The sequence below is a fragment of the Gossypium hirsutum genome, chromosome A08 (genome assembly GCF_007990345.1).
Source record: "Gossypium hirsutum isolate 1008001.06 chromosome A08, Gossypium_hirsutum_v2.1, whole genome shotgun sequence".
Classification (NCBI taxonomy): domain Eukaryota; kingdom Viridiplantae; phylum Streptophyta; class Magnoliopsida; order Malvales; family Malvaceae; genus Gossypium; species Gossypium hirsutum.
In genome coordinates, this window is record NC_053431.1 from 120,955,689 (window position 1) to 120,971,682 (window position 15,994).

The 15,994-nt window shown below is 30.5% G+C and overlaps 1 protein-coding gene and 1 long non-coding RNA gene across 2 annotated transcripts; both read right to left on the bottom strand.

Moving 5' to 3' along the window:
* Nucleotides 1–712: 712 nt before the first annotated feature.
* LOC121204703 (uncharacterized) lies at nt 713–1,533 on the bottom strand. The gene is made up of 2 exons (XR_005899896.1): nt 1,394–1,533; nt 713–1,050 (listed from the first exon to the last, which is right to left on the bottom strand). It is a non-coding gene; the product is annotated as an uncharacterized lncRNA (long non-coding RNA).
* An 8,252-nt stretch (nt 1,534–9,785) lies between these two features.
* Nucleotides 9,786–14,573, bottom strand: LOC107962769 (E3 ubiquitin-protein ligase WAV3). Its single transcript, XM_016899278.2, has 2 exons — nt 14,064–14,573; nt 9,786–12,047 (listed from the first exon to the last, which is right to left on the bottom strand). The coding sequence occupies exons 1-2, from the start codon at nt 14,325–14,327 to the stop codon at nt 10,146–10,148; spliced, it is 2,166 nt and encodes a 721-aa protein (XP_016754767.2). The 5' UTR covers nt 14,328–14,573; the 3' UTR covers nt 9,786–10,145.
* Nucleotides 14,574–15,994: the final 1,421 nt, after the last annotated feature.

Sequence of the window (15,994 nt, forward strand, 5' to 3'; positions counted from 1 at the left end):
AAAAAAAGAAATAAAATATGAAAAAAATATTTTTTTGGGAAAAGTGGTGCTGGCTGGTTTTTTTTAAAATAATATAAAAAATAAAATACGAAAATAGTATATTTTAAAAAATAAAATCTGAAAATTTTAAAAATACAAACAAAGGGACAAAATTAGGGTTATTATTAATTAATATAAAAAACACTAAAATAATACATTTGAAACATTATGTACTAAAATAATATAAAAAAAATAAAATACAAAAATAGTATATGTTAAAAAATAAAATCCGAAAATTTTAAAAATACAAAAAAGGGGCCAAAATCAAGGTTATTTACTAAATTAATATAAAAAACACTAAAATAATACATTTGAAACATTATATATTAAAATAATATAAAAAATAAAATACGAAAATAGAATATTTTAAAAAATAAGATCCGAAAATTTTAAAAATACGAATTTTTTTATTTCCCAATGAATTTAATTAATTACATATTATAATATATTTTAAAATAATATTGAACAACTTATCATGTGTTTTTTAATTATTATTGCATCACTCATATTAAAATAATATATGCATCCAACAGTTGTAGTCAATATGATTTCATCGAAATAAACGCATACAAAAAATTGATTATCCATCTTAAATACTCAATCTGTTAAAAAATAAACAAAATTTCTCAAAACAATTTCGAACAACAAATAAATTACTTAAATAAAAAATTAATTAATCAATATGCAATTTTTTTCATTCATAAGCTAAAACTTTTTCAGTTCCCATTGTTATAGGCCAATTTTGGCCTGTTTACAATCAAACCAGAGTGGCCCAATAACCCAATTACCAGCTCAAATTAAACTAAACATAACCCAAGCTAAATTGAACCCAATACCCACCAAAAATAACAGCCCAAACAACAATAGCCCAAATCTAAACCCTAGCCCAACTAGCCCAAAAGAAAAAAAAACACACAAAGCAATTCTGAAACCCTAGCCGCAAGCCTCAACCACCCCCTTCTGCCCTAACCACCCTCTGCCACCACCGCTGTGGCCACCATCCCTCTGCACCTGCAAAATTAGAGAAAGAAAAGACAGCAAATATTGAAGAAAATTTTGATGTAAAATGGCTATTAAAAGCCAAGCAAAATATGGTAAAAGGGGGAGGACTATTTTTTGCACAAAAAAAAAAAGGAGATTTTTACTCAACAAACGGAATAAAGGCATAGATTAACACCAAAAATAGTAAGAACAAAAGGAATCAAAAGCACCAAGCCAAATCAGAGGTGATTTCTTATTTAGTTTTTCTTATTTCGTTTCGGATCTTGGTTACATTATTTATCTTTTGTTTCATATATACATATATATATAAAATAAACAAAGAAAAAATAAATATAAATAAAAAAATACGTACTTTTCGGAATTCTGCCACCGCACGCGGTGACCGGCGACGGCGAAGACAGCGGTGGATCACCGGAGTTTCCTCGCCGGAATCTGGACCTGCTGAGAAAACAAAGAGAGTTTAATTTTTTTTAGAAACTGGTAACAAATGATTTTAAAACAAAAAAATTTAACTTATATAGGTATTACAAAACGACGCCGTTTTGGTTGGCACCAATAAGCCCCAAAACGACACCGTTTCAAGCTGCCTGACCCGATCCGACTTTGACCCGCTAGGATTCGCGTGTTTCTATTAATTGGTATATTTTCGCAATCGGTCCTTCCGCGTTTTCATATTTCGCAATCAAGTTATCTTTGTTTATAATTTGGCCCTAAAATTTAATCCGATCTATAAATAGGTCCCTCTCACTGTGTAGTGTTTTAATAGTTTGAAATATTATGCTTCTGATCCCTCTTTGTTTGTGTGCGTGTTCAAATAAGTCCTTATCCTTTAAAATTTATCCCGCACTTTCTATTTTGTTTTCGATTTAACCCCTTTTTATCATTTTCATATTTTAATAATTAATTTTATCATTCTGTTTTTCTTTATATATTTATTATTATTATGTGATCTATTGTTATTATTACCTTTTTATGTATATAATATTTATATTATTACTATTATTATTATTATCATTATTAGTATATTTATACTATTATTAGCTTTATTTTAGTTTCAATTGATACTCACGCATGTATATATACTTTCATATATATTTCTTTTTTTATGTCACTTTCATTCCTAATCTATGTATTATATATATGTTTTCAATATTGTATTTTATATATATTTTTATGTATATATTTTAACACTATTAGTTATACTTCTTTTATACTATTTCTAATATCATTGTATATTTCTAACATCATTATTATTTATATATATGTATGTATTTATGTAGCGTATGAATAGTTTTATATTATTATCATTTCTAATACATATATCATATGTATTTTATATATTATGTATGTATTTTAATGTTATTAGTTACATATATTTCTTATAATGTTCCATGTATGTATTTTTTTATATCATCTTATGTACGTATATAAATACTATGTTATATATATATAATATACTTTTTTAATACCATATTATTTACGTATTATTATTGTATCTATTTTTATCCCTATTATATTTATTGTTAATACTAGTACATACACTTTATTATATGAGTATACATATACTTTTATGTATAGTATTATTTTCATATATTATTATATTTATTATTAGATTATTTATTTTCACTAGTATTATTATTATTATTATTTTATCGTTATTATACATATATGTGTATAGATATTTTTAAGTACTTACTATAAATAGATGAATTTCTTGCTATATTATTATATATATTATCTCTACTCATTTCTTCATTTTTTATTTATTATTTTAAATATTTTTATATTATGTATATTTTTTTTTAATATTATGTTTTTTATATATTATGTATATATTTATATCCTATTAGTCATATATCTTATTATATTATATATATATATTTTTTTTTTTTTACTTCATGTACGTATTTTTAATACTATTCTATGTATACACTTTTAATGTTATTATATATTTATTTTAATACATATGTACATATTTATGTAGTGTTATTAATATTTTTTTATGTTATTAGTATTTCTAATATATATGGTATATGTTCATTTTTATATATTATGTATATGTATCTTTTTAATATTATATCTTTATACACGTCATGTATATATTTCTAATGCTATATTATATTTTCTACATATTATCTTATGAATATATAATATTTTTTACTACATTATACACGTATTTTAACGCTATATTATATATATTTTTAATGTAGGTATATATTTTTTATTCTTATTATTTATTTTAATACATACATATATTTATATATCATTATTATTGGTTTATTATTATTATTATTATTATTATTATTATTATTCTCGCTTTCAATATATATTGTATATATTTTTGATCTAGTATTATATGTTTTATATATATGTTCGTTACTATTTCATGTTTACATTATTACTATTATTATCATGTTTAGTATCATATCCATTATTTTTGTTTTATTCTATTATTATCGCATATACATTGTTAATGTTTTATATATTATTCGCTTCATATATTCTTAACTTTTTATTAGTATTTGTCTGTTTCGAATTTAGCCTATTTGTTCATATCTTATTTCAACATCAATATAGTTTCCTTTTATTTTCTTTATCTAGAAATACTTTCATTCTTGTTTTTAACTAATTTCAATAAATAAGGCAACGCGCCGATTTAACATTAAGCCATGATTTCATCGGTATGTTGGGTGAATATCATCGGCTCATGTTAAAAACGGAACGTCCTTCTCAAAAGAAAACGAAACTTGAAATTTCTCGTGTTTTGATCGGATCACGATTAAATGTTACTTTGAACTTGCAATTTTGAAAATTAAGACAACACTTGTTTATTGAGATACCAATTTTGGGCGTCACGAGGGTGCTAATAACTTCCTCGTGCGTAACCGACTCCCGAACCCTATTTTTCTCTGGATTTTCGTATAGACCCAAATTTGGCCTTCATTTTTGTTCAAGAATAAGTTTTCTTTTCTAAAAAGATGATTTATTAGGTGTCCGATTACACCTAGAAAAAAGGATCGGTGGCGACTCCCTTTTTTTTTTTAAAACCATAAGTCGGTTTTCAAATTTCCAATAAGTCACCTCAATTAGCGACCGAAACCAAAATTTTTACGTCGCTACACCCATTTTGTACATGAACAACATTTATCTTTACATTTAACCACTTAAATTCAGTTCTACGTTTTCTTCCATCTCCGATCATGTTTCTTCATCTTGGAAATTCTCTACAATCCAATTTAGAAATTCTTGATTCTCTTCAAATTCATCTTCTACAATCCAATTTGGAAATTCCTCGGGATCTTTTGGCTCTTCAATCTTTATAACAGGTATTGAATATACAAGCTCTCTTGGTAATTTCCTAACAACTAATTTATCCATCCATGGTTTGTCAAACACATTTTGCTTCCCAATCAACTTTCGTGAACCTATACTTTGTCTCGCTATTTTCCTTGCTCCATAAGAGATTATAAACTTCGCAAAGTTTATAACTAGATTCCAATAGGTTCGTGGTATTGATGTCTTCCAAAGTTCGTCTAAAATGATTTGATGCTCCCGTTCTATTAATGTCCCTCTAAGGGTTAAGTATTGCACTTTATTATTTCTAATCATTTCATGACCCTTCCACAACACTTTTTGCATCTTTCGATTTACGGTAATAAGGTGTTGAACAATGTCTTCTTCTGGTTTCATTCTGTAATCTTGCACTTCTCTTATCATCTTATCAACTTTCTCCCTTTGTGTTAAAGTTATTATCTCATCAGGCAATACCAAATACGTTGTCATTTCTAACAATATGTATAACATAATTATTTTCAGTTGTTATCACTAATTAACAATTACTTTATAATAGTTTTATTAACATAAAAACTTTCAAATATATTAAAATAAAATATAACATTCACAATAAACATATAATTAATCTAAATACAAAACTTACTAAAAAATCACAATAAATAAAATAACTTTTAAAACAAAACATAAAAATAACACTCAACAAACTATATAATACTAACAAAATATTTTTTTCTTATCATAATCTATTCTATTTAAAAATAACATAAAAAGAAATATCTTTTATTTTTTCTCTTCCCCCTCTCTTCTTCTGTAATCTTCTTTTTTTTACTGAAAAATTTTCTTTTTTCTTTCTTCTCTTCTCTTCTCCCTCTCTTCTTCTACACTTTTTTTTTACTACTGTGTGGCTTTGTTTTAACACCGAGGGTTTAAATAGGGGTTTGGGGGTTGGGTGTCGCCTATGCCATGTCAGCAATTGGTGCTGCCTCTAACAGAAGCTTCACCAATATTTTTATATTTTTTTTCCTGCTTCAACTTTTTTTCAACTTTTTACTTTTTTTTTAACTGTATTTGGCAGATTTCAAGGTGGTCACGCCACTACCATAAGCGGCACCACCCTGATCATACCATTTTCGTTATTAATTTTTGTCTTATACCATTTAAATATTTTTTTATACTATATTAATAACCCCCCCCCCCCAACCCAAACAGCCTATGATCCCAACCCAACCTTTCCAAGTGAGACACCGTAGTTTCTGGGAACTCTAAAACCCACTGTTGAAGATTGCCACGAGCCCAAGTAAAAGGAGATCCTGTGAAACCAAGGTCAAACATAATAATTATAAAATTATTAAAAGAATTACTAATCCCACACCTGTTAAGGGCTCCTCCTACACGCTCATTCTGAGAAAGAATAGAATTAAAGTCTCCACCTAACACCCATGCCTTACTAGAATCAAGTACCAGCCTCGAGAGTTTAGGCCATAACAACTTTCGCTTTGAAGTATTGGGACTCGCATACACCACCGTTAGATAAGTGCTCTTCATAGAACCTTGCTCTTTGCAATGCACGTGAATAACTTGATTAGATGCACATATAACATCAATTTGTATAGCTGCATCCCAAAGCAACATTATGCCGCCTGAAAAACCTCTCGTTTCAACTCCATCTGCTTTGAGACCATTTACTCGAGTTTCTAACAACGCAACAGCATTCGGTCTGTGCTTTTTTCTAAAACAGACTTAAAATCCGCCCTAGCCCAGCACTAGCAGCACCTTGAACATTCCAAATCATGTACTTCACTAAAACAAGCAGAAAGAGAAAAATAAATAAAAAATAAAAACCTTTCACTGATCACCCGTCCCCGATTTCGGTTCACCCTCCATAACAGGAGCGATACCCTCGACCACCTGACTCTCCTTAGTACCGGAATAGTTGGCCGACTTTTGCACAGCCACCTCCTCTAAATTAGCCGTCTCACGATTTACTTGCGAAGCCTGGACTTCCAGATGTCGAGTCATAGCATCCACCCAGTCAGCAAGCATAGGTCTAGCTGGACGTGCACTCTCCGATCTTTTACGCACCTTCACTTCCCTTTTTGTTATCTCTTTCATGCTCATGCCACGAGTTCTGTTCTGGGGACTGAAATTTTGTCTTTCAATTTCCACGTGCCTATTTCCCATCATCTCCTCATCACTCTTAATTATATTCACAGCCCTATGATTGGGGTAAGGCAATGAAATGGCCCGATCCTTAACTAAGTGACCCAATGAATTCTTAGCTTTTGACCCTCCTGCTTTAAATTCCATAGGCCCAGACATGGCCCCCACCACCGTTGATTCCTTACTGATATTAGAAACTGATCCATGCATAGGTTCTTTCCCCTGGTTAAAACTTGACTTATTACGTGAATCATGCATGGAAGCCACATTTTGTTATTTCCTTTTTCTATTATTGGTGATACTTTTTTGTTTTTGGGAAATTTGTTGCTTTGACTGTTAACTATTTCTGTGATATGAACGAGAAGGTTGAAGAACTGAATTATAGAGGGTTTTTCATTTTCAATCAACATCTATACCTATATATTAAAAGAAGGTCCAAATAACCTTCCTGTGGCACACACCCACCCCTTTTTTATTTTTATTTTTTTTCATTTTATAAAAAATGATTAAGTTTTAGTTTTAATTTTTTAATATGCTTTTTAACATAATTTTGTTTTGATAATTTTATGAATTAGTTCAAATAGTTAATATCATTAGCTTTTCAACTAAAATATTACATAGTTATATATATTTAAAAGCGGATTTTTAAATCTATAAAGTTGAAAGATTAAATTCTTAAAAATAAAAGTTAGAAGACTAAATTACAAATATACGAAGTGTAAAGATTTAGAGTCATGGTTATTTAAACCAGTTAGGGTACCGGTTTGAAGAAAAGCATCAGACTAATTGACTTGCAAACCAATACGAGCAAGTAGAATAGGCTAAAAAATTGATTAAATTATTTTTAAATATTTTTATTTTTTATGTTTTTAATGATTCATTTGATCGAACCATATGAACCAGGTCTGATCAGTATGATCACCATTTAGTTCTAAAAATTTTACTTGAAATATATTTATTTTTCAAATTTTTACTTATAATTTAATATAAATAAATAATCAACTCAACACAAAACGTGAATGGATCTTACTAATATATCATTTATATATATATGTTACTTTATTGCTATTCTACTTGAAGGTTTTTTTTTTTTTTAAAGCTTTGGTTAGGCAAGAAATGGGACACCAAGCAAATTGCATGGTCCATGCGGCATATCATGGAAAGAAAACATTAACACTTAAATAGACGTGGCCTAAATACATGGCTGTGAACCTGTTGTTTACCATGTGGCTAACTATATTACGTATGCGACCACACTCGTGTGTTTGCCTCTTCGCTTAAGGCGTAGATGATCACTTCTTATGGTAATTCATATTTTATAGTATTAGGTTCAAATAGAACAATAGATTTCAAGTCGTAGGAGGAATTGTTGAATTTGTGATAAAATATTGGAAAATATTTGATATATTGTGAGTGAAGATTTAGATTTTAAAATTAAGAGTTGATAAATATTTTATAAAAATATAATATTTTTTTGTGGAACAAAAGAAAATATATTATTAATATACTAAATATTAATCCTACTACTCTAATTGAATTTTTAGAAACTCTATATAAACCTACATAAACATTATAAAAAATATATTAAAAACTTATAAAAAGAAATATAAAATTTGTAAAAATGAGTAGTAAATTTTAATTTCTAAATAATTTATATAATTTTTATATAGTATTTTATTTTATAATTTTTTTAACTTTTTATAATATTTTAATAATTTATAAAAATTTCAATAACCTTTTAATAACAAAATCACAATTTTTTTTTCCTTACAAACTGTGCTGCCTCACTCTTAAGGCTATTCACAGATAGAATTGGATTGGATTTAAGCCAAGCTTAAGCATGACATCTCATACAAGTTCGACCACCATTATACTTCAAACTCAAACCGAAACTAAAAACTCCAAACTTCAAAATAACAAATATTTTCTAAAAAATTTATATTTATTATAATTTCATATATTTTTATCAGTTTAATAATTTTTTTCTATAATTTCTAAAATTTTATAATATTTTTATAATTCTTTCATTTTTTAATAATATATTATAAATTTTGTAACTTGTTATATTCTTTTTGTAATTTTCTTAATTTCTAATTTTTTTAAAATATTTTAGTTTTTTCATAATATATTAATAAATTTTTATAAGCTATACTAATTAGTTTTTCTATAATTTTCTATAATTTATATTTGTTATAATATTAATAATGTTTAGGCTTTAATAACTAAAAATTGATTAAAATCTTTTAAAATAATTAAAAATTTTAAATCACCTATGTCAGTTATCATGTTAGTTGCTATATAATCATTTTTCCCACACCAGCCACTACAACATCACTTTGACAGCTCGTAGGCTCAATTAATTGTTAATTTTTAATTAATGGGTCAATTGATCGTAATTTTTCATTAAGATCTTAATTGATTTTTAGTTATTCTATAAGAAACTTTTTTTACATTAAATTTTTTTTTATCATCCTTTAAACGTTTAAAATTTTGACTAAAGATGTAAAAATAATTTTTTTATAATTTAAATTTTGTATTTATCAAACAGTAATATACAAAACAAATTTTATAACTCAAATCTAACACTTCAATTTATAAAAATTAAAATTTCAAGTTATCAAACAAGAACATAAACTTGAAATAATTTGTTAAACTATTAGTTAGTTAATTTTTATTGATTTATCAAATAATTTTCTAATATAAATTTAATACTTAAAAACAATCTTTCGATTTACATGTTTTATTGTCCAATGCCTGAAGATACAACATACTAGTAAATAAGTATAATCATTTGATTGAGGATTTGAATTTGCATTAGTGGGGGGTTATCAACTTACATAAAATCAGTTCTAGCATGTAGTTAGATGATTTCATTAACAAGCTTGAAACTTGGGAATTGGGATAACAGAAACTTTATATTGAGCACATAATTTGGAATCCAAATGAATAATATCAATGTCTAATGTTTTTTTACTCGGGGAATTGATTGGATTATTGCGAGCGGAACGAACAGGGCGTGCTTTAGAAGAAGCGATTTGTTATCGAGCCATTTTATTGGGAATAACGAGAGCATCTCTGAACACTCAAAGTTTTATATCTGAAGCAATTTTTTAAGAAACTGCTCGAGTTTTAGCAAAAGCTGCTCTCCGGGGTCGTATCGATTGGTTGAAAGGCCTGAAAGAAAACGTTGTGCTTGGGGACCTACTAATCTCAAGAATTAACCAAACCCTATATGCTTGCTTTTGTTTTCCACCTAAATTTTCAACAGGACGATAAATGTAGTGAAAAAAGAATCAAAAGCAGGATTATACCATTCCATTATCATATATTTAAGTGAAGAATTCACCCCAAGTTTTCCACAATTACATGCCTATACCGTCTTTTACAATGCCCCCATTATCAACATATGTAAACACCTAACTCTCTTCTCTCACCTGCATTTTATCTCCTCTTAGATCAGACATTTCAATTACCTCCAGTTTTTATTAATTTACATCTCAGAACAACAAAATATACCCACCACTATCTCTTACTCCCCTTTTATACCTTACTACCCCATGCCATAAAAATGAAAAACAAAAAAGTTCACAAAAGCAAAAAGATATTGAATGTAGGTTCGAGGGATGGTTTTTGAACATTTTTCTGATGATTTACCTTGCCTCTGGATGGGCTGAAAATGACTGAGTTTGTCGAAGCTTTCCTTGTGGAGGGTTGCCAAAGAACATGGTCTGAGAACGCGTCACCATGTCTGTCATTGTAGGGGTCTGATATGCTTGAACAAGGCTTGTACTATTGGTGGAATCACCACGTGCAGTTGCTCTTTGCCAGGAATGCGAGCTCAAACCCGACAACACATAAGCCCTACCAGATGACTCGTAAACTCGACGGTTTGCCATCCTTTCTTGCATCTCCTTTAGTTCAGCACATAGTGCAATGCATAACCTGTCACCAGCTTGTGCAGAAATGGTTTCCGATAAAGCCCTGCGGCAACTCTCTAGTATTGAGACAGCAGCAGTTAGATCACCATGTTCAGCAGCAGATCTAGCCTCAGCCATAGCCTCAGCAGTGCGGAGCCTGTTTCGTTGCCTGTCTACTTCCATTGACACTACTGTTTGTCCAATTATTGTGGGCCTCTGGATCTTTACTTCATTGGCTTCTTCCAAGGACACCATTTCTTTTGATATGGGGTCTCTGTAAATACATTGAACTTTCAGCAATGACATCTCATCACAGGATTCGTCAACTGGAACATTGACCGTCACCAAAAAATCTCTTTCTTCTTCAGCATACAAGTCTCCTGCATCAATAGAACCTGTTTTGGCATCAGCTGCCAGGCTAGTTCGATAACTCCCTGCCTTTATCGAATTAATTACCAAATTTGGGTGAGCGCACTGGACTTTAAGACACGCCTCCTGCACTACCACACTTAGAAGCCCTCCAATGCATTGTGCAAAAGCATCTTGGATCACACCTTCAGCTTCAATAAAAGAAAATGTACCCCCAGATATTTCAGAAATCGAATGCATTGAAGAAGCATCGTGATCAGCACCAAACCCAAAGGCATGCACAGGGATACAGGGACCTGCAGGGAGAAGTGATCTGTAATCTGTTCGGGAATGAGCTCCGCTAGGACTTGTGACGGTATAGGTATCCTGCCCATCTGATAACAAAATAATGCTTCCAACTGGGTTCTTCCACTTTCGGTCTCCTATTACCTTGGCAGCTTTCCTAAGCCCTTCAGCAATATTAGTCCCACCATTTGAAGTAAGAGAATTTACAGCCTGCAATGCTTCCTGTTGGCCTGTTTCAGTCATCCGGCGAAGAGGAAAGAGGCGACGGGCTGTGGAGGAGAATGCAATAACAGAGAGCCGGTCAGATGGCCCAAGATGCTGTATAACAAACCCCATAGCTCGCTTTAGTAACGCAATCTTGGTACCAGCCATGCTTCCACTAACATCAAGAACTGTGACAAGGTCAACTGGTGCCCGAGAATTTTGAGTTGTAGGGGAAAACATAGTTTCATTTCTTCCCCCACTTGGATGGGGAGCCTTCAGATGGATTAATATGGCAAAATTATTGTGACAGGTTGCTCTTGGAATGGCAGAAACTTCAGGATATGTTTTAACTTCTATTGAACCAATAGAGTTATTCTTAGCAGCATCATTGGCAAAGACATTTTCTTCAGTTGTCTCATGCTGCAGATCTAGTACTTCGTCATCATCAAAAGTACCTGGCTCAGAAGTATGAAAGAGTGAAGAAATCTGCCTAGTTGGATCCAACCGAGGGGAAGGTAGCCGCCGTACCACAGTTGTCCACGCATCATCCCGGGGCCAGTCTGCTGGGTTGATTCTAGACCTTCCATTGGGAAGATCTGAAGCAGGACTCTGAAAGGGGATTTCCTTCCATTTTGCTCTGCAAACCGGACAAATCTGATTCCCATGTTTTACATTAGAAGTTATACAGTGGAAGTGGAAAGAATGGGAGCATTCTGCAGTGAAAATTGCATGACCTTGGCCTGGTTTCATGGCTGTCAAGCATATCGAACAGGTTCTCTACAGTTTCGAAGAACAGGCAGGTGAGAAAACAACACGACCAAGTCTGAAATACATTTCAGTAGCTAAAACAATTGCTATATTAAAATGACAGATACAACTTTAACATGTACGCTCTGAATAACATTTAATTCACCACAATGTGTGTTAATCCTGGAAGCTGGATTAACAACCAAAAACTAAAGGAATAGTCAAAGATCAAATGTTGCCTCATATGAAACATAATCACAGCAGCAGCTGCAAGCAGTATATAAGAAAATCAAACATCTCTAGTATTCATTAAAGGTAAAATAAATCAAGTCCTGACAGCACAAAGATGTTTGTGAATTTAGTATAAAGGGTGAATCAAACTACAGAGAAAATGAAAAATTCCCAGGATAGCACTTCAAGTCCTTAACTAATAACCATAGGCGCTCATCAAAAACAGAATTCTCATTCCCCGAATGCTAGACTGCAAGGAAAAGAACAAAAGAGAGCAAGTTGCAATTCAGAGGCATCAAAGTTGGCATACATTTTCTAGTTTTACAAGGAATTTAATTTTCTGTTAGGGTTTAAATCCATATCACTTCCAAACTAGCATCTAACAATTAGTATTGCCATTGTATGGTATAATATATCTAGTGAAAAAAAAAATTTAATTGTCAGTACAGTGCACATCACTAACTCTTTCTGTCATCATACAGCACTAGTATTGAGATTGGAACATGAGAAGAAGAAATATAATGCTACCTATCTACCTGATAAAGCCTACTTGATTTTAATACGGTTAACTGCAATAAAATGGCTGAGAAACTAAAGACAAGAATTCACAAAAATAGGTCAATGGTAAATGGTCAAAGCACTATAAAGGACAGTTTCACCAAAAACTAAAGGGCTGTCTTTTGAGAAACATGCAATTAATGAATAATTTTTCTTGAGTTTAGTACAAATAGTCTATTAAATCCAAAAGAAAGTTACTGCCAGTTAAGCAAGCTCAACGATCCCCTCAAACTAATGATGGCCCTTTCAACAAAATAAAGCAAAAAGAAAAAAAAATCCAAAGTTCATCAAAAGATGTGGAAATGATGGGGTTTGCCCCAAAATTTTCACTTTTAAATTTTTTATTTCCCACTAGTCTTTTTTTTTTTTCTTGTTGAAGCTTAAAAGCTCAGAATTGAATTAATCCACTGCCTGCTTTCATTAACATGAAAAGGAGAGAAGGGAACGTTTTTTGTGGAGTAGTGCAGTTATGATGTTATGATGACCAGACAAAGCACTTTCCCATCAAGGTGAAGGAGAAAGAAAAAGAAAGAGTACAGCTTACAGTAGGGTATTGTATTCACTTTTCTAATAAGCCAAAGAGCAATGGTCCTCAAAGAGACTAGTCCACTTTGCCCCACATGGCCTCTATATGGACTTATGGGAGAGTTGAAAACAACACAACAACAAATACCCATCTTCAGAAATTTCAGAATCTTCACATTATCAGACACTCCCCCCCCCCCCTCTTTCCCTACCACTCCAACCCCACATGATAACAAGCCTTGGAAGTTGAAACCAGGTAGATAGATTATAATTTTTTTAACATATGTAGGTAAAAATCAAACATGTACGGTCTGTAAAAATAAATTGAAACTTGTCAACATAGATAGTAGTTCTTAATATTGTACATACTTTCATAGTTCATATATTGAATCCTATTATTCAAAGATCAAAATTAGATAATAATAAAAAGGGAATACAACAGAGAGTAGGACTAATTTCTGTATTAAAAAAATGTAAGCACATAATCATTTCAAATAAATCCCACTACCAAGGATTAAAAAGGATGAAGTATTAAGATTAAGTCCACCCAGGGAAAACCAAATAAGCTAATCACTAGCAAACAGAATATCCTCTAAGATCCATCCAGGGAAAAAAGCATTAAGACCAACCAAGTTCAGAAGATGGGAAAATTTGTAACTTTATCCTCATTCAGAAGTTTTTTTTTTTTTTAGAAGTCAAATTTAGTAAAAAAAGGAAAGTAAAAATGCAAACCTTGGAAGATTTGGGGCTGGATTTAGAAACCCGGAGGCCAGAAGAGGAAGGGGTGGGAGTTGTAGGGCGGCAATCGTTGCCTGAAGGAGAAACTGGAGATAGAGGAACAGAATCTGTAGAAAGCCTTGAAGCAACATTAGCAATGGATGTTGAAGACGCAGATGATGATGATGATGGTAATGAATCCTCAAGCTTTTGATGAGGTACATATAAACACATGTTCATGCCAAGAGCCAACTTTGCTTTCCTCCATTTACTTCCCATGATATGAAGACTAAAAACCAAAAAAAGAAAAAAAAATTGGGTTTTGTTCTTGTTTTTAAGGCTCGGAAAACCCAGAGATATGGTTAAGAAGGCAAAAACAGCATTTTTTTTTTTTTGGCTAAATTTGTAACAAGGAACATAAAAGAAACATTTATTTGAAACCGTGACTTGTGAGGTGTAAATAGATAAGGTTTGCAGTGAAGTACAACCAAGCTAACAGAGATGAGAGAGAAATCCCTTTCTTTTTCCTTGGGGGATGGAAGGGTTAGAAAATGAAATATTATTTTGGGTTTTTTATTTTTTTTACTAAAGTTTTAAAAAAAATTGTCATTTGTTTAAATTAATCAATTTTGTTTTTTTAAAATATCAATTAAATATACCTGGAGTTTTTTAACTATAATTAAGTTGCCATCAAGTGTCCTTTAATTAAATTAAAATTTTAAAAAATATTTATATTAAAAATTAACAAAGAACCCATAGCAACGCTATAACCAGCATATAAAGTTTTTTTTTCTCCACTATAAAATAATTATATTTTAAATTTATAATTTTTTTTTAAAAAATTAATATGTTAACCATTTTTATATGTATTCAGCAGTTATGATATATTGGGTAAAAGTATTATAAAGTTTTTATATTAAAGGTTAGATTATATTTTAATTAATCTTCGTACAATAGATCAAAAATTAAATTTATTCTCTTTATTAAAAATTTATTTGTCCTGTTAAAAATTAGTGTGACTGACAGAATAACCATACAATAACATATGACGTGTCACATGTATTTCATTGTAATATATAATGACTAATTTTTAATAGTAAAAATTGATAAAATTTTGAATAGAAAAGCTAGCTTTTTTTATCTAATATATATAATTTAATTTACCTATTTTTTAAATAACAGAAAAAAATACAATCTAAGCATAGAGGCATTCATAATATTTTTACCTATCTTATTTTTATTAATTTTTTATATTATATAACTATATCCTGTACTACAGTGATATTCTTTAATTGGTCCAATAAGCAGTCATTTTCAAATAAAGAAGAAATGGTGTTTTACATCATTTACTCCAAAAGAATGCTGCTTTGTCTTTGGTTGAATTCAACATTGAAGAGAGGTAGATGATTAGTCAAAACACTGAATATCAATACACCATTGCCATACTTCTCAAATAAGTGTATTTGACCAATTCATTTATTTTCAGCAAACCATTTTTTTTTTTAGGAAGGGATGATAATATCGAAGTTTAAATATTAAACCTGTTGAGAATTCAACATTTCGTTTTAGTTGGAAATTATTATATAGAATTATGCAATCCTAATCTATAATTTAAATTGCAATAAATAAAAATGGAAGTAATGCGAAAATTGAAGAAAGGAACCCAAATACTTAGAAAAAGTTGATTTGAGTAGTCTTGAATGGGGAAGGAAAGGGTCATTATCATGAATGAATATCCAAAGATATAATAATGGCCACTCATGGCATGGTATGGTAAGCAAATAGAGTTTGGACCCTCACTCCAACTCCAACTGCAAATCACAGGGCATGTATTTTCACTAACCCTAGGTTAGCCATCAAGTTGGGTTTTATGGACCCTATTTTCCAACTATATATATATTTTTTCTCAAATAAATTAGTATTAAAAAATTTCACTTCCAGCTAAA